We start from the raw sequence: 20,419 nt of genomic DNA, 5'->3' as shown, positions 1-20,419 counted from the left end.
TCCACAAGTCACTTTTTGCCAGAGTATATTATCACAGAAAAGACCATGAAACTAGGACAGGAAGAGCCCTTTCTGGAGCCACAGAAAGTGCAAGAGAGAGGGAAGGCTGCCTGGGAGCCTCTTGTGGTCTGAGGTGCATAGTGGGACAGTACCCATGATGCAATAGAACACTGATGTGAATGAGAAGTAACCCTTTGAATCAGACCCACCCTCCCAATCTTTCCGTTGTTTTCCTCCCTCAAATGGTGTACCATGAGTGCTTCATTGCAATACAGCAGTTCATTCTATTTTTAGCATAATAAATTCATATATTAAAAAAAATCAAGTTGTGCAGCAGAATTCAAGAACCCACAGCATTCCAGCGAGAAATCTCAGCACTCACACATTCAGGTGACTTCTTTCATTTGACTTTGAAGGTACTAGATAGCCTGGTAGCTGACTGCTTAAACTTTGGATTTTGAGCTGAAGCAGAGCAGAGAGCTATAAATAGAGCTAAGGCAATTGAGAGATCATGCTCAGGATGCTTCTAAGGGCCAGGAAAGCAAACATGTCAATCAATAGCCTTTGAGGAAGTGCATCTGTAAGCCCAATTTCTTGACCATGCTTGTGAAGTCACCTTCAACCTAATTAAGTGTGCATTTATCATCTTCCTACCATCAGCACAGAGCAGTGATTAATTTTTTTGGCATTCGCAGTAATGCCATTAATGGAGAAGCATTCATTAACTGGACATGGTGGCTGCTGTGTATGAGTGCTACAGTGATTTAACAAGTGACTTACTAGGATTTGATGAGTTCAGATTGCATGAATGAAAGATTAAACGATATATAATTCTGACTGATTATAAGAGAGTGATCAAACAGACATTGAAAAATAGATTACATGCACAAAGGATTTCAATTGTACATTCTGTGTGAGCCAACAAAATTTCAAAGGAAAATACAAATTGATTTCCATGTTCTCCTAATGAGTTCTTAGGACTTGCATTTTAAAAAGATGTTCAATTCTGATGTGTTTTTCATGTACCATGAGAAATGGAGATCATTCACAGGCTTAAATGAAGATTATTTAGTGCCAGAGACAGGGGCATAGATTTGACAAGCCTCATTGTAAAGTTTGCTTCAAGTAAGGATTTTATGATTTGATTATAGCATTTTATAACATTATGTCTTTTATTTTAGTTTATCTTTCTTATATAGATTACTTGTCATTCTTTATAAAAATTTTCTTTTTAATACTATGCTATCCTATGCATTGTATCTATGCCTTGTTTATCCATATAAACACTTAAAGGGAATTATTCTACCTAATTATTCTACTCTGGGTTAATGGGCCAATGAGTTTATTAAGGCTACTACTTATAGGGGAATGGATGATGATGATTCAAAGGCAGCTGCTTCATTAAAATCTTACCTTCAGACTGGCCAATGACTTCGGAAGGCTGCATCCCTGGAAGACTTCATGTCTTACAGTCTTATAGGCAGCTTGGGCAGTTCTTCTCCTGAGATATTCCTTTCAGCTCATATAACTCTGAGGAGTAGCGTTGTTACTCTTATAAGTTTCAGGAATTTCCTGGGACTTGTGAGTTGTTTATTTCCTGAGTTTTGATTATCCTCTCTCTAGGACAGAGCATTTTAACTTTCAGGAAAGTGTTACACAACGTGAGTATAAGTTATACTTTAACTTAAATATCATCTATAAATTCTAGATAGAATTTTAAAGGGTAAAAATCATTTTTAAATAAATATCATTTCAAAGTTTTGACTAGAAGGGACTAATTAAGGGAATATCTCAGTAGCTTTCTTACTTGTCTCCTGACACTGCTGTTTCCTAAGGTGAACATACTTTTCTGGAGTCTTCTCCTCAGGACTCTTAAATTCATACATCAAAACTCTGTCATCAGGAAGCAAGGGCTTTGGAAGGTCATTAAGTTGTGAAGGTGGAGTCCTCAGTAAATGTAATTAATGTTTGTATACAAAGGAACATTTGTCACCCAGCAATGCCTTACCTCTTCTTCCATGGGAGGACACAGTGAGAAGATAACTATTGATGAACCAAGAGGTGGTATTTACCACACACCAGCTTGCCTAGTGCCTAGAACTTTCCAGAGAGATCAGTTTCTCTTATTTCAAAGTTAACAGCCAGTAGTAGTTTCTCCAGAAGCCCATATATGAACACCTCATTTACACAGATATTGTTTGTTCATGTTACTGTTTGATGATGGTCATGATGATGGTGGAGGTAATGATGATGGTGGTTGTTATGATGGTAATGAAAGCACTGGTAATTCATAAGGTCCTTATCTATTTGTACTGTATTAAAAATCATTGCTCATATTACGACTCCTGTCAAAACAACTATCCGGGAATAGGTACTATTATTATTTCTATTTCGGAAAGGAGTCCAAGGCACACACTACTTAAGTTCTTTCTCTTCTTCCAGGTCCCTTAGAAGGTGAGCTGCTCTGATAACCACCCAGCTTTGTATATAACAAAGAACAAAAAGAGAGGGTGTGATAGAATTAGTATTTTGTTCATATGAGGCGGTAGCTGATCAGATGGCTAATGTGATAGAATGGTACAAGAGAGAATATTTCAATTCAGAGAAACTACTGCCTAATACCAGCCTTAGGAAAAGGAGTATTATAGTACGGGTACTTTTCTGGAAATAAATTGAGCAAAAAATGGTGTTTAAGACTAGCACCAAGTTGCATTCTAACTTAGGAAGAACTCTCCGTCCATACGTTTTTGTTGACTTTTAAAGCATATTCTCAGACATTGTATTTTTAGCGTTTTCTGTAGGTGAGAGGATGGTGATTGAGTGGGACGGTAGTGGTAACTTTGCTGTATATGACAGCAGTATGTGTTGAGAATAAAACTGCATTCAGATGTTAGCAAGTTGACTGTATCTTTTTCCTAGAATGCCTTAACATTATCTATTTTTTTCCCTTAAAGCAAAGTGATAATATGCAATTTCCATAGTCATTTGGTTAGGTGTGACTCATTTGGTGATTTAGAAGAACAAGAAAGTCAGTATGTACCATTGTGTCCCCTAATTCAGGAAGCATATTTGGCTAGATCAGCAGTTCTCAACCTGTGGTCATGACTCCTTTGGGGGTCAAATGACCCTTCCACAGTGTTCGCATATCAGATATAACAGTAGCATATCTGTAGCATAATAGTAGCAAAATTACCATTATAAAGTAGCAATGAAAATAATTTTATAGTTGGGATCACTACAACATGGGGAATTATATTAAAGGGTCACAGCATTAGCAAGGTTGAGAACCACTGAGTTAGATCTTATTCAGAAAATCAGATATTCTGTTTGGGCAAACTGTCCCCCCAAACAACTTCCATCTCTAAGTGCCAAAACTCACAAGTGTGCCTAGGGATGCAGCAGTTTGTAGAATCCTTGGTCAGTATGCACAAAGTCCTGGGTTGGCACCCTAGCACCCAATACAGTGGATGTGGTGATGTGCACCTATAATCTCAGCACACTGAAGACGAAGGCAGCAGGACTGGAAGGTGCAACATCATCATCCTTGACTCCCTAGTGGAGGCCAATGGTGACCTCAAACACAAAGCCATTAAAAAAAAAGACAACAAAGTGTTAAAAGCAGGCAAATATACAGTGACCACCAACCCTTTTGTTAGAAACTGACGAAAAATTTTGTGTAGAGAAGACGAAAAGATGGTCACCAGGTTCTTCCCTGGATGTGACACAGTTGTATAGCACATGGAGTGAACAACATAGACCCCATTTGTCTCCATTGATTTCAAAAAGATCTTAGACACCAGCTCCAGGAACAGACCACAAAATCCAGACACAAGGTCATAAAACTCCCTCCCAAAGAACAGCCTGGGGATAACCACAAGAATGGGAAAATATCCTATCCCAGGATGGGCTATCTGTGTTGGGCAGTCCTATCTCATCCCATACTTAAATGTTCATGACATAGGAATGCAGACCACTGACCACCTGGCACAAGCCAATCAGAACCTGACCCCTGTGATCTCTCCAGCACTCACCAATGAAATTTCAGATAATGAACCCACTTTCTAAATATAGAAGAACTTAGTAGCCAATCAAAGTTATACTAGTGTCACTGCTTTGGCCCCTACCAGTCACACTAGAGATTGCCTAATCCTTCTAGAGAGTTCCTCTGCTTCCCTATAAGAAGGCCTGCATGCCTTTGTTTGGTGGTCGCCATTTTGGAGAACGGTTGACCCTTGCATGGTGGTTGTTTCTGCAGAATAAACGTTATTTGTCTTTGCATACTATCTGAATCTAAGATTTTCCTTCAGTGATTTTCAGACCCTTAAAAGGGGACATTTTTGAAAGAGCTTTTCCAGTACCTCCTGCCAATTTACCTTCTGGTCTAGATTTGATTCTACATAAAACAGGACTGAAGAACAGCTGAATTCCTGTGGTCCAGGGGTATTAGTTAGTCTTCTTTTGTTAGCCCTGAACTTGATCTTGCCTGTAGCTCACATCCAAAAGTAAGATCTTTGCTCCAGGCCCTAAACTGTCAAAAGGTTTGATTTCTTCAGTTTTGTGGCCCAGTCTCCAAGTCTTGGATCACAGATGCAGACGGAGTCCTTTCTTACCCATTATGCTTTGCACTAAGCCCAGCCTGTTTTCCTAGCAGGCTGATACAGTTATGCCATTCCACCCCGTGTCTATGGCACAAGACATGGTCATTGTGAGCTGGCTTTCTCAGCATCCGAGTTAATACCAGAGCCTTAGGCCTGCAGCTGGAAGCTGCTATTTGAAAACCTCCATGTTTTGAGGCTTCCTGAGTTCAGAACAGTATTTATAGGTTTTAGGCTTGTGCCAAATGACTCCAAGCCTTAACAGGCAAACTTGGTGCAATCTATTTTGAGCACCCACAGCTCAAGAATTTATGGTTGGAATTTTTATTTTCCATGTACACATTCTCTTTAAGAGGAAGGAAAATGATCTTGAACCAAATGACTGGAGTGAGATGTGCAAATCCCCTTTGCTATTAATCCCAATGAGGTGTTAACTACAAAGTCCATTTAAGACTCTTTAGCTTTAGCCTTAGAGAAGGCAGTAAAATAAACAGCTAATGGCCTGAAGCCAGTCATTCCCTGCACTTTAATTGATGCTTGACCACCGCATTCCAAGGATAATGGCTGGGCCCTCCTTCACTTCTCATTTGCACCAAGGGGGGCTGTTGTAAGAGGCCCTGTAATGATTGGAGAACACTTTCTTACTGTGTTAATGAGCACCCCTAGGCAGCAGCAAGAGCAGACTGTGTGCATTTGTGTTGGGAGGATGGAGAAGAAGGAGAGGAAAATGGGGATGGGGGATGGGGAAGCCCAAATTTTATTTGCAATCCTAACTAGTACTTGGGGGGTGTTAACAGATCCCTGGGTAGCCTTTGTAGAGTTGCCTTCATTAGGGTTTTAGACCTCAGTAGGGAAATCATCCAGCCACATAACAGATAGAAGGGAACCAATCAACATCAGTTTTCCTTCAATCCCCAACCCCCCCTCCCCACCACAGACCAATGCCTCCCTCTATAGTATAGTCAAAGTCCCAACCTCCTATAGTTCTCTATGCTTCCTAAGAAATCTCATTGTGGGGCATGGTGGTTCACACCTGCAGCTCAGGTAAGGACTGCTGTGAATTGAAGGATAGCCTGGGTACAGCAGACTGTCCCCAAAACTCAAAGGGCAAAAACAAATTATTTAACAGACCAAAATTCAAAACACCATTCCATCAAAAAAAAAAAAAAAAAAAGAATAAGAAGAAAAGAAATAGAAATCTTAACTTTTCTCTCAATTCTGCAATTGAAAACATCTTACAGGAATTTCTTATTTAGTATGATTATGGCCTGGTATTGACGGGAACTCAATTTACAGGCTGGTATAATGGCACACGCCTTTAGTCCCAGCACTTGGGAGGCAGAGGCAGGAGGATCTCTGTGAGCTTGAAGTCAGTCTTGTGTATGGTAAACTCCAAGACAGCTAGGATTACATAGAGAGAACTTGTCTCAACAAACAAACAAAAACCACAAAACAAGCAAATAAACACCACAGTTTACTTGTAGATATTGCATTTCTTGTCTTAGTGTGGACTTTTATTTTTTCTCTCTTCTCTTTCCTACAAGTGTACTTCTCTGTTCTGTACGTTTGCTGCTGTTCATGTTCAGATGGTTCCAAGTTTACTGTCTTAGTTAGGGTTTTACTGCTGTGAATAGACACCATGATCAAGGCAACTCTTATAAGGACAACATTTAATTGGGGCTGGGTTACAGGTTTAGAGGTTCAATCTATTATCATTAAGCCAGGAGCATGGCGGCATCCAGGCGGCATGGTGTAGGAGGAGCTGAGAGTTCTATATCTTGTTCCAAAAGTAAACAGGAGAAGACTGACTTCCAGGGAGCTAGGAAGAGGGTCCTAAAGCCCACACCCACAATGACACATTTTCTCCAACAAGACCACACCTATTCCAGCAAGGCCACACTTCCTGATACTGGTCCTGATACTGCTACTCTCTAGACCAATCATAGTTAAACTATCACATTTATGTAAGCCCTCAGATTCTCAACTACCCATGTCATGTGTCTGACCACCAGTTTCGACTGCTCCATTGGGGATCTCATTAATACTTCAGGGATGAGAGGTTGCCTATGACCATGTGGTCAGCCTGACATCCATGTATATGTAGGCAACTCTAATTGGACTCTAATTGTGTGTGTGTGAGATTATAAAAGAAAACCGATTGAGAGGTGCATATGAGGGAGAATACTGGAGGAATTGTTTGGTGGGCAGAAGAATGGATATGATGAAAATGCAGTGTATCATTTATGAACTTCTCAAACCATACAATGAAAGATTATATTTAAATCTATCTATCTATCTATCTATCTATCTATCTATCTATCTATCTATCTATTGGTTTTTTGAGACAAGGTTTCACTGTATAGTCTTGGCTGCCCTGGGACTCACTCTGAAGACCAGGCTGTCCTCAAATTCAGAGAACCTCCTGCCTCTGCCTCCTGAGTGCTGGGGTTAAAGGCATGTGTCACCATGCGTGGCTGAAAAAATAAAAATTTCAAAAGAGAAAATATAAAAAATTCATCAGATGTATTTTCAGGTTGTTTATTCTTTGGGATTTCTTCATGTACAATAATGTATGAATATTCACATATTTTTTACAAAAGCATTTCAGGTTTACTGTGTTTAAAGGGAAAGTCTTGATGCACTTACTTGCTCTTCCTGTCTACTCAATATCTAAGGTATTTATATCAGGTCTGAGGTCTTCTTCCCCTCACACCCTATGTCCAATTTACAGGAAAGACTTGGGTTGACTTCCCTTCCCTCACCTACTTCCTCCTGTTTCTCTCTTTCATGAATAATTATCTCCTATTCTTCTCTCTTGCTTTTAGTTTCTGCCAGGCTGCAGGTAGAGCACTTTCTTGGACTCCTGTGTGGGTCAAGTTCCAGAGTGTTTGAAAAGCTCCTACCCATTTGCAACTTGTGTCTGGCCCCTGGCTTTTAGGGTTCTGGGTGTGAATGACAAGACTCTGAGCCAGCCTGCAATAGGACATAAATCAGCAGTGGGGGAACACAGTTCTCACCCCTAAGGGAATGACAGGTAGTTTATTCTGGTGTGACCATGGTCTGGAGACACAGGTTCAAGTTACCCCAGATCTCATGTTCCAAAGTGGTAATGGTTTCATGAAAATTTTATAGTTACAGGACAAAGAATAGTATAAATTGAGATGGTTTTCAAAAACATCAGTGGAAGCACAAGTAGGTAGGTTATGACAAAGCAAGGGGAATCTTTGTTAAAAGTCTTAGATCCTGTCTCATGACAGTCCCAGTCTTTGAATTGGTAGAAGCTAGGGCTCTCTTTGTACATTCCCAAAGGATTTGCCTAATGTAAGCCACAAAGATATTAGGTCAAAACACAAAGGTGGGCAATAATCAGATATTTTGGAGTTAACAATAGCTCAAGGTACAACATTCCAACTCTCTGCAATCATTGAGGGTCTGGTAAGTCTACTAGCCGTGTAGGATGTTTAATTTAGATATGACTTTTTCCACCCTGGGTATTTCATTTCATAATATGTTGATTTCATATCACCAATAATGGAGAAGTAGTGCCATGTGTCCTAAGTATGCTAGGAGTGTCTGTCTGTGAAAGGGACACACTGGCTTCTATCAACTTTCAAATGATCCCAATTCCAAAGAGCCTCCGTTTTTGGAGTGAATTCTGTTTCATTTCAGGTCTTTCCTGCTGCCTTTTGTAAGACACAGTTGCTGCCCTGGGTATGTGGAACTTGTTAAGGGCTCCTTTGCCCCGACTTAGCTGCTGTTTGATGGACACCTTGGACAATACTGTTCTCACTCTGGGTTATTCCAGGCATTTCCGTCATCAAAGGGAAGCGCTAAAGCTTAAAGAATTTACACTTCTACCTGAAAGGAGCAACTGGCCACTGTTCTCATCACACACGCACAGGGCCTTGTGCATGAGCAATTAGTTCCAGTGACTCAGTTTAAGAGACTGCGGACCATAATAGGCAGCACCTGGTATCATGGTGCATGCAAAGTAGTTTGAGAAGACTATTCATGCTTTGTATGAGTATATGAGCATGTGTAAGTGTGAGTTCATGTGTGAACATGCTTATGTGGGGATGTGTTCATGTGTGTGTGTTCATACAGGTGTATGCATTTGTTCGTACATATGCATGTATGTGTGCATGAGCATATATGTATGGAGACCGGAGGTTGACATAGGTTGTCCTCCTCAATTGCTCTCACGTTTTCCCACTTTATGTGTATAGGTGTTTTGTGTGCATATATGTCTATGTAATATGTGCATGCAGTGCCTATAGAGGCCAGAAAAGGACATGGGTGTTTGGAAACTAGATGCAGATGGTTGTAAGCCTCCTTGTGAGTGCTGGGAATCAAATCCAGGTCTTTTGCAAGATTGGCCATTGCTCTCAACCCCCATGCCATCTCTCCAATCCCAATTGCTCTCTTTTTGGAGACAATCTTTCACGAATTCTAGAATTCACTGCCTTGGCTAGCTTGGCTGGCCAGCGAGCCCCATGGATCATCTCATATCTCCTCCGCATTCTCCACGCCTGACTTCCCTCCTGTCCCCTGCCTTTTTAAAATGTGATCTGAACTTAGGTCCGCATGCTCATACAGCCAGCACTTTACTAACAGAGCCATCCCCCATCTCGCCCCGCCTCCCAACTGCCAAACTGCAGAGTTTGTTTAAAGAAATTCCTCTAGTGCAAAATTAAAGCAGAAGTGTTTTCTTTCCACACACACCAAAAAAAAATTATAAATATGGGCAGCAGAGGAAGCTGTTTGCTTTAAAGATGATTTTTCAATAATTAAAGATGATACCATAGGCAGTGGAGTCCTCAGGTGGGAAGAGCCCAGGGATAGTTAGCCGGCTAGTTTGTAGCTAATTCTTACATTTAATTGGGGCAGGTAAAACTTCATTAATAGTTTAGTAATGCGTTTAAAGCCCCAATCCTCCTGGTTTGATTAAGCAGATACAGTGAGCACAGAGTTCTTTCTTTCTGAGTTACAATAAGAAGGTCAGACACCTATAGTGAGCATGAGAGCAAACATCAGTTGCCTGGATTCCAAAAACATGTGAATAAAATATACTCTGGGAGGCTCACAGGAGTGCCTCTCATTCTAAATGATTGTCACATCAGTGACCTCATGATGTGACTTAGATTAGCTTTGCTACCAAATTCTTAACTGGAAGCACATGTCTGAATTTAGACGAGGAATCTCTCTCTCCCTTTCTATCTTCCTTCCTTCCTCTCTCTCTCTCTTTCTTCCTTCCTTCCTGTTTATTGAGTACTTAGCTTTTTGTCGTTGTTGTTCTTTGTTTGGTTGTTTTTTTTTTTTTTAATTTTTGTATTTTTGTTTGAGACAAGGTTTCTCTGTGTTGCCTGGGCTGTCCTGGAACTCACTCTGTAGAAGTGGCTGGCCTCCAACTTAGTGATCCATCTTCCTCTGACTCCCAAGTGTTGGGATTAAAGGTGTGCACCACCGCCACCTGGCTAATCCTTTTCTTTTTTAATTATACATTAATGTGAGTGTCTGTGTGTGAGTATGTCCATATGTGAGTGCAGGTACCCATGGGTCCAGAGAGGGCCTTAGATTCCCTGGTGCTGGAACTACAGGCAGTTGGGAGACGTGAAATAGGGGTGCTAAGAACTGAACTCAGGTCCTCTGCAAAGAGCAGCAAGCCCTCTTAACCACTGAGCCATCTCTTTAGCTCCCAGGAATTTAAACAACCAAACAAAACCGAAACCAAAAAACCATGTCTGCCAGGATCCTAGTCCAAATCTCAGGTTCTTTGTTATGCATATTGGGGTCAGGAAATAAGTCGTTTGGAGGATGTTCTGCAAGATTTTCAAGCTTCCTTCATTTCTGGGAATTGGACCCATCCTCTGAATGCTATCTTTTACTACTGAGCAATAACTCCAGCTCCTTTCTGCATTGTAATTGAATTTACTAAATTGCCCAGACTGGCCTTGAAGTTGTGACCATCCTACAGCCTCTTGAGTAGCTGGGATTACAGCTCTGTACTACAAGGCCTGGCTGAAGCTACTGGTGTCTCATTAGTTAACGAATCACTATTTTTGACTGAAAAATTTAGGGTGACAGAAAGCAGGGTGACTTGTCTTTGTTCTTTTAGTCCACTTGACTGACTCATTTGTAGAAGTAGACTCTGACAGTGTTCAGTGAGGAACTGGAAACAAATTAAGTAGAAAGCTGTACCTTGTGTACTTTTAACTATGCACTGGTCTAAATTATTGCTGGCTAAGTGAATTTACTAGTTAAATAGAATTTGAAAATACAGTCTTTGGAAGAAAGCCTGTTCCATGAAATTATGGAACGTTATGTGGTTTGAATGCTTAGTGAACATATGATGCAGAGTTTTAAAAGTTAAAAGTATTTAAAGTGAAACTAGAACAAAGCAAAGACATGAACATGTTTTCAATAATGAATGATATGATATTTTGTCTCTATTATTTTATGTGTAAAAATATCACTTGGGATAAGATCTCAGTATTTATCAGTCACCCTTTGTCTATTCAGGGTCATCATAAATTGATAATAACCTAGTACTGTTGCATTCCAATGATCGCTATTCTTCAGGGTTTGAATAGAACGTGGGGTGGTGTGATGACTCAGTTGGTGAAGTGCTTGCTTTGTAAGCATACGACTTTGACCCTAGAATCCATACAATAAAATCTTGGTGTGGTGATGTGTGCTTTCAGTCCCAGAGGTGGGGAGGAGGGAACAGCTGGATCCCTGAGGATTGCTGGTCAACCAGCCTCACCTACTTGGTGTGTTCCAGGTAAGTGAGAGTCATTGCCTTAAAATAATGGTTGGCAGCATCCGAGGAACAACATCTAAGGTTGTTATAAGCCTCCTCATGGACATGCATACACATGAATGTGCACAGCATGCACCTGTATACATCCCCCTAAGTGGGTGTAGTACATATTTTATAAGGCATTCTAGATCTCTTTTGTGGGCACTGATTTTGCTGCTTTGTCTCTGTGTACCCATGTCTTAACCTGTTACCCATCCCTTCTTTAAGCCTTGTTCTTTCCCACCACAAGAAGGAGCCATCTATGACCAAATAGTCAGGGACTAGGGCATGTTGTAAAGTTAAGCATGGGTATGCTTAGAATGGACTGGAGTATCAAGGAAAAGCCTCCAAGCGGGGTGAGATCAGAACTGGTTTTCTCAGTGGTTTTCAAAGTGGGAGAAGGAGGAATATTGTCAGCAAGGGAGAGCGGCAACAGTGTTTGCAAAGTTGGGGTGAGCAGCATGTTTCTGCATAGTGCAGAGGCTCCATAGAGCAAGCCGTCTATTTCCTTTCTCCCTTAAGCCTGTGCACAACCGTTCAGTAGGAAATGCTAGGAAGAAAGCCATCCACTCTGGATGGACTAAAACAGCATTCTGCATGAGAAACAGGTTTCTGCTCTCCCCTGAGACACCAAGCTGACACAACGTCTTTGGGAAGGAACAGTCATCATCCTTATCCTGTAGGCCGTCCTCGGAGCTGGTATAGTGCCAACAAGACTTGCCTGACTGATCAGGAAATATAGGAGTGCAGCCCAGAAACTAATTCCTCACAGCTGTGAGGAGTAGCTAGTTCTGAGAGCCAGGGCCTCATCAACATTCCTGACAACCCACTCAGAGTGCCATCAGGGACTCTGAGACCCATGGCACCTCCTAACTCCTTTCATTCCCCCAATTCAAGGCCTGCCTCACACTTTACCCCGAGACTGCCCTCTACTTAGCATTTAAAAGAATGGCAAGTGAACCTAGCATGTCAAGAAACACTTTGAGCAAATCTGTGGTAATGAGCCTTAGGAATAATACACGGCACCCCTGGGGTGTGAGGAAGTCTACATTGAGAACCCGCTATTGCTATTTGGAAGGTTGCTAATTTCCCATCCACAGAAGCAACATGTTCTTAAGTGACCATCATTAAGGAGAGGATGCTGGCTTCTGTACAGGCAAGTCAGACCCAAGGCGGTCTGCTTCTCACCCAGTTTCTTAGTTGGCTGTGGTGTGCAAGTCAGTGTGCGTCCCCATGCCTTGGGACAGTGAGGGGACTAGATTGCTAAAAGAATTTGCATACAGTGACTGTGAAACCCTTCTGGAACTGTGTATACAGGTGGCTTACCTGTCAACGCCTGTATGAACTTGTGATACCTGAAGCATAGTAGTGAATCTAAAATTTAAAATGCCATTACATGAGAATCATATCACACACGACTGTGAAATGAATATAGGGCTTACACACCTGGAGTGGGCTGATACAAGATGGGGCCTTCAGAGATTTCCAGAACTTTTGACTATCTAGAAGACCAGGAGGAGGAAGCACTGAGTAATACATGTATTTTCTCAGTGTGTGAAGACCAAGTGCAAAGTCAGAAGTTGAATTCTAAGCTGAAGCACAAAGATGGGTTTGTCAGACCAAGTGTCTCTCACAGGACAAGGGCAGGAGCTAAATAAGATGATGCTGGATGTGCCTGATGCTCCTCTTCTTTGTCCTTGGCGATTTCCCATGATGCAAAGAGGGAAATGTCGCCCCTTAAGGACCTGAGGTCCGAATGAACAGAAGCTGTGTTCCTTATTTATCCCTTCATATGATTATGTGATTCTGACCTTCAGACAGAATCCTGTCTGGACAAAATTCTAGTCTTGCATAAAGTATGTTAGAAGAGTTTTCTTACATTTCCCGATGTCCTGTTTTCTTTTAGGTTTTGTGAATGACTCTGTTGCTAAATCTATTGTGGCTTTGCGTTTAACACTTGTGGTGAAGGCTAGCAACTGTGTTCCAGGGGACAGCCACTCAAATGACTTAGAGTGTTCGGGAAAAGGAAAATGTGCCACGAAGCCATCAGAGGTAAGGGAACATCAGGTAGCATCTAAATATAAACTAATATAACTAAACAAATATGTATTTGTATATATATATATATATATATATATGTATATATACATACATATATATGTGTGTGTGTATGTAGGTATATGTAGACAACATATCGTTGTGGTTTTCCATATGATTTTTAAAGTCACTGGAATAAGAAGTTCTATGCATAGAGAGATCTTTTTGCATTAGTATAAAGGAAAGATTTCTTTGCTAGAAGACTCAAGAGAAATGGAAGAATGCAAAGGTCACCACAGTCATTTCTTTTCAGGGTTTGAAACTACAGAAATGAGAGAACAGCAAGAGAAGGTGTAGACAAGAGGCGTACCGAGTAGATGTCATCCTTTGAGGAGTGGGCATGATAGACACTATGGAGAACCTGAGTCCTGTATCCCATTTTCTTTGGTATCTGTGGTCACAGGACATTAGGTCTCTTGGGTCTGGGGCATGGGCCTGCAAGTAGTTTTCTCTTCTGCTGCCCTCTTTCCAGTTATTGACAGGAGTACAGCTATCAGGCCATCAAAGAGCCATGGCAGTCATTGGGATCATTGTCCCTGAATCTAGGGCTCCCTTCTTGGCAGATGGGCTCCAGGCTCTGCCTGAAGAGCCCAATAAGGGTGCCAGTGTTATTAATCTGGGTGCCTGTTCCCTTGGGGGCACCCATTTATCCCATTTCTTCCTAATTCTGCCTCCAGCATAGTCTTGCTTATTTTTCTTTCCATTTATATGCACACTTCTACCAGTGTAATAAGCAAACATATTCCCCAAATACCACAATACGGTTACTTGTTTTAGACTGATTTTAAGAGAGGAGAAGCTAAACTTTCTTGGATGATATTAGTATATTTTATAATAGGGGCATGAGCTTTGATGACTGAAGGGAACAGGGTTAACTGACAAAAGGAAGAGCCTTCCAAATATTGTCTGTCACATGAAAAATATATGAGTTACTATTTCAGACACGGCATTGCTGAAATATACCACCCTCTTATGAGATGCTCTATGGAAGAGTCAGAATGTGGTAAGGAACTCAAGTGAAGGTGGGGATGGGAATTTCTGGTAAATCTTAGGAAACAGATATGAGATAAACCAGAGCCAAAGCTGTCACCCCTTCTAGTGAGAAGGAGAAAGACTGGGGAGTAACAGGAGGCGGGGCAAGACCAAACACCCCTTACAAAGCCAAGATGCTCTTTCATGGCTACCCCGTGAGACCAGTCTGCTCCCATTCCTGAGAGAGATCTCTCTTATGCATGTATTTTATGGGGGGAATGCAGAAGATCCTGAGTGTTTCCTCATGAGGTGAGAGCTGGGATGAGGACTATGGAAAAAAGGGAGTGATGCAGAACCTACTTGGTGAAGTCGTCCCAGAAGAGAAGACAGGTGAGAGGTGATGGGAAGAGTCATGGCTTCCATGTGAACCTGCAGGGAAGATACACACAGAGCCAATCCCTACTGTCCCCACTGTTCTGTGCTAAGGCCTGATTAGTTCTGAAAGAGGAAGTGTCAGTAAGAGAGAACTATTTCAAATGAGTGCTGCCACTCTGGAATTCTTAAAAAAATATATTTTGTATTATTTTTTTAAATTAGCCTACTAAGGAACCAATTTCCAGTTATGACTTTCTCATACTCTGTCCTTTGTGCTGGATCTGCTTTCCTGAACACCATCTCCTCATCCCCTGCTTGCACTCTTTCACCCCACAATAGCCTCCTTTTCTACTTTCATATCACGTGTGTTCTATCACCCACCCACCTTTTTCACTTTCTCCCTTTCTCAGAGGCCTTTCTGGTTTCCTGGCCTCTGCCCACACTCTGACACATAAACACTCATGTGAAGAAATCAGAAGCTATGATCCACATATGAGATTTTGTCTTCCTGGGTCTAAACTACTTCCCTTAATATAATATCTCCCGGTTCCATCCATTTGCTGAAAGTTTTATTTTTCTTAGCAGTTGAATGTTTCTGTCTTGTGTGTACTTAGCACATTTTCATTATTCATCCATCTGTTGATGGGCATCTAGGTTGATTCCATTTCCTGGGCCATTTATTGTGACTAGAGCATCAGTGAACATGGCTGAGCAAGTATCTCTGTGGTAGGGTATGGAGTCCTTTGAATGTATGCCCAGGAATGGAATAGCTGGACCAGTGGCTGATGAAGTGGGAAGCCTCATTTTGAGCTCTGTTATCTAATGGCTGTCCCTTTGGGGAAATGTTTATTTAACCAGAAGGTAGTTATTATGTTGTAGTGACATGTTGGGGAATATATATGTACAAAGGATGCAGGACTTATATGAGGAAACGCTAGCCAGGAGAACCTACTTGCATTCAGATTCACTGAAAAGGCTGGAGAGCTATTTAGCACCTGGCAGATAACTTAGAAAACCTTGCCAAAAACAGAGGGAAACAACGCAAAAGGCTTGGTAAAGAGTCCACACTCATCTTAGCAGATCATTTCAGAGCAAGCTCATCCTTACTGGGGACACCGGCTTCTCTGAAAAGCGTCCAGTGCTGTGTAGCTGTCTCCGTCTCCAGCTGCTGTCATCTCTCAGCACCAGGTCACCTGAGAAGTCTCACTGCTGTTGGCTTTGCATTTACCCTCACAATGCTGTGACCAGTCACTTTATATGAACATTTTTCATGGTTGTCTGTGTCAGTGTACATGTTCACATGCAGTTGCATGTGTGCTTGTGTGTGAGATATGCACTTGTATGTTTGCTTGTGCATGTGACGGTCAGAGGTCAACCTCGGGTATCTTCCTCAGTCACTCTCATTTAAGGTTTTGAGTCAGGGTCTTTCACTGAGATTAGGGTTCACCCATTAAACTAGACTGACTAGGCAATGAGCCTCAAGGATCTTGTCTCCGGAGTGCTGGAACCACAAGGATACACCACTGTGTTCTTGGAACTGGACTTGGGTCCACATGCTTGCCCTGCAAATGCTTTACAGACTTAATGGTGTCCCCAGCCTTACAGTTAATTATCACCATGTTTCTTGAAGATCTATGTGTTATCTGGGGAGGAAAAGTTTCTTGTAGACAGAGCTACTAGCTATGGCAAGAACAGAGGAACTGGAAAGGAGAGTTTGTGTGTATGTGTGTTTGTGTGTGTGTGTGTGTTTGTGTGTATGTGTTCCTGTGTATGTGTTTTCTTGAGTCTTGTGTCCTTTCATGGCCATTGCTAGGCAGTTACAGTGACTTAAATAGTTGCACCTATTGATCCAATGCAAGGGACCACTGTCATTGTGTTTCTTTTATTGCTCCCTAAAGTCAAAATTTACACAGTCCAGCCTTCCACTCTGTGCAAGAATCTACTTCATAGCATGACATAAATAGAACTGTACTTGGTGATTTACTTTTATTGTTTCTAATCATTTTATATTGTTTTATTGGCTCATTCATCCAAATAGGAGCAATTCTGTTACTGCCACAGCACTTTCACTGAGTAGGTGAACTCATTTCTTTCTTGTCAGATGTGTTTTGGTGAGGGGATAGTTCTCAATTCCAGGTTGAATGGTGGCTGCGGTTTCTCTTCCTACATATGCTGCTATTTCTAGAAGGGACCTTTAATAGAAGCAGGGGCGCTTGGTGTTGATTTTGTGTCTTATGGAAGGAACTTGACAATTAGCTACCTATTTCTCTCATTGAATTTACTTACCAAGGTTGTCCTGCTAACAGCCGACACCTTTGAAGATGATTGTCTGTTCATATCCAACCCCCATATGTATGTGTGTGTGTATATGTGTGTGTGTGTGCATGTATATATACACATGCACATATAGACACCAGAAGCCAAACTTGAGACACTTGAACAGCCAAACACTGTCCACTCTGTTTCTTGAGGCAAAGTCTCATTCTGGCCTGGACCTCACCAAGTATGCTTGGCTGTGTGGTCAGTGATCCCAAGGAATCCACCTATTTTTTTTCCCTTACCAGTGCTAGCATTATAAGAGTTTGCCACCATACCTGTTTTTTCTTCTTTATCTTTATTATTTTCTTTTTTCTTTTTTTTTTTTTTTTACTTATTCATTTTACATCCAACCCAATCCTGGTTACCCCCTCCTACAATTTTCCCTCTATTTCTCCTTCCTTTCTCTGAGTGCATGTGGGTTCTAGGGATTGAACCCAAGTCCTCATTCAAGGCAAGCACTTTTATGACTCTTCCCAGCTCTCCTTGATTATCTTATAGATGTTCTTTCAGGAAGGCAGCATGGGGCTTTTGGGTCTGCTTGGATTCAAATAGGATGGCATGGACCTTGACTCTCACTGTGGAGAGGACTGTTAGGACCTTTCAGTCATGTGGAGCCCAAAGGATGACACAGGAATGGGTTCATGCCACTGTGAAGTCTTGAATCTAGTGGCAGGAGCCTGAGAACTGGAGGTTGCAGAAACAATTGCAGTTGAGTCCCAAGACTGTCTGCAACAGAACCAGAGTGAACAATGTCTGAAGATCATCTGCTGTGGGAATTCCCTCTGGGTGGGGGACATGAGCCTTTTGTTCCAGGCATGTCTTCTCCTGATTGATGAAGCCTATTCATTATGGCAAATAGTCTGCCTGACTCAGAATCTACTGATTTCAATGTAAATCTCACTCACAAGCACCTTTTCCAAAGAAGATCTAGAATAATGGGTGATTATGGCAAATAGTCTGCCTGACTCAGAATCTACTGATTTCAATGTAAATCTCACTCACAAGCACCTTTTCCAAAGAAGATCTAGAATAATGGGTGATTATGGCAAATAGTCTGCCTGACTCAGAATCTACTGATTTCAATGTAAATCTCACTCACAAGCACCTTTTCCAAAGAAGATCTAGAATAATGGGTGATTATGGCAAATAGTCTGCCTGACTCAGAATCTACTGATTTCAATGTAAATCTCACTCACAAGCACCTTTTCCAAAGAAGATCTAGAATAATGGGTGACCAAATATATAGGCATGGTGGCCCAGTCAAATTGATGTGTGAAATTAATCATCACAGGAGTCTTGCTATACCACTAATTTGGTGGTCTCTTTCTATGCAGTTTGTTGGTTTGTACACAAGGCTAAGGGTGTTTTAAAGAAATTCTATTGCCTAAGAACAGCCTGAAGCCATTGACAGAAGGCTGCCCTTCAGCCTGTCACTCAAATTTCACTGCTCTTGCTGGTGATGGAAGAGAAGGAGGATTGCAGAGAGTGGTCCCATGAACAGAGCATACAGTGTATTCACCACTGCCTTTTCTCTTGCTGATTTCTCATGGTAAATGTGCAACATGTTCTCAAGGATTGTACTGTGAATTTCCAAATAGAATTATTCCATTGGAATAATGAACTCAAGACTGGAAAGTGTTTGGATGCAACAATGGCTGTCCTGTTGTTTTCCCATATGAAGGCTTTGTCTCCATCAGTAGGAAAAGGGAACAAGACTGATACCTAAACACTTCCTTAGCTCTTTGCCTCAGGAATCAATCCACTGTCCTTATTTGAGGCCAGGATACCAGAGCCACATGCTGAGAGAGAACTCAGCTGGAACTGTTCTTGTGTCCTGTGAAACTGTCTTAGTTTGGTCTCTGACTGTAGAACTGGAGTCCTGAGCTTGTGGTACTTCCCTCCGTACTCATGAAGTAGTCATAGGCTTGTGCTCTCTGGAGTCCTCTCTGACATAATATTGGAATGACTTCTATGTGGCTTCAGAATTGCATCCTTGAATCATTGGCTTGAACCAACAGTTCTATCTACCGTTTGATGTCCTATTTTCTGTCCCACATGATCTAGGTGAGACACTGACCTCTTAGGGCCCTGACTGCCTTATGTCAGCTCCCTCTTCCTCCACAAAAGCTGGTGTTTCTTGTTAGAGCTCCCAGGGTATTCCAGGTCTGGGGCTTGTTCATGTGTGAGCTCATTTGCACAGTAATGATGGGAACTTACAAACAGCATTCTTAAGCTTCCCAGCCCCACCCCAACCTTAACACCCTTCTGGCTTCAGATCTCTGGGATTTTGTTCTTGCTTATGGTGATTTCCTTCTGAAAATTAACCTGCCTGCCTGTCCTCTGGATTCTGTTTTCCCAACTTCCCTATGTGACTAAGATATAGTCTCACAGAACAATTTCAGCTGAGTTCGCTCTCAGTATGTGCCTCTGGTGTCCCAACCTCAAAGCCCAAGGACAGTGGGCTGATTGATTCCTAAGGCAAACAGCTAGGGTAACTGTCTGGGAGTTAAGGTTCAACTCCAAGTACCCTTGTTTCTGGAAGTATCACTAAGAAGTTTCTTCTTTTAAGAAGTCTGATAGTATTTTCCTTATCTTGGAGGCATGGGGCTTTTGATTTGTGTTTATGTTTTTGTATGTCTGTCATGATTTGCATTCACCTCGTACCTGGGTTCTTGAGTATCTGCCTAGTAACCTAGGCTTTTTTAGGTTCTGAGGGACACAGATCAGGTCTGGAAAGACATGGCCTGGATATCTAGAAGCAGCCTGAAGGCCTTGGGGGCAGCATGCTGCAAGAGTTTCTGATGAAGTAGAGCATACTTGGAGAACTTTCCAAGTGTTCTCTGAGAGTCCAGAGAAACATCCGTGACAGGTCTGAGATCACTGGGGAGTGGGAGAAGGCATCCTCATAGTCTGTGATGATGGGTTCCCTCACATTAGCACTTGAGTTTGAATCATTTTGCATCTAATACAAGTAGCATAGCCCTTTACATGTTGGAGCTGCTACAGGAGTGTGGGCTGAAGGAGGAAAAGAAATCTAAGAGCAGAAATGTGATAGGGAACCAGTTTTTCAAGTAGACATGTAAGCATCAGTCTAAATTTAACACATTGCGGTCCATGGCAAACAAGTGGTCAGGTATGAAAATAAAGCATCAAAAGAAAATGCTTCCTGACAAAACACCCAGGGAAGGAGTTACAGAGACAAAGTTCGTAGCTGTGATGAAAGGATGGACCATTTAGAGACTGCCGTATCCAGGGATCCATC

General features: G+C 41.8%; 1 protein-coding gene across 1 annotated transcript in view; it reads left to right on the top strand.

The window, feature by feature from the left end:
* The window catches only part of Dner (delta/notch like EGF repeat containing), a 301,982-nt gene that overhangs the window by 135,045 nt on the left and 146,518 nt on the right, over nt 1–20,419 (top strand). Inside the window, exon 5 of the mRNA XM_021173483.2 lies at nt 13,301–13,446. Coding sequence (XP_021029142.1) covers nt 13,301–13,446 — 146 coding nt within the window. The remainder of the gene's footprint in view (nt 1–13,300; nt 13,447–20,419) is intronic.

This window comes from Mus caroli, chromosome 1 (assembly GCF_900094665.2).
Source record: "Mus caroli chromosome 1, CAROLI_EIJ_v1.1, whole genome shotgun sequence".
Classification (NCBI taxonomy): domain Eukaryota; kingdom Metazoa; phylum Chordata; class Mammalia; order Rodentia; family Muridae; genus Mus; species Mus caroli.
Note: the sequence above shows the minus strand (reverse complement) of the source record. Positions and strands in the feature narration are given on the sequence as shown.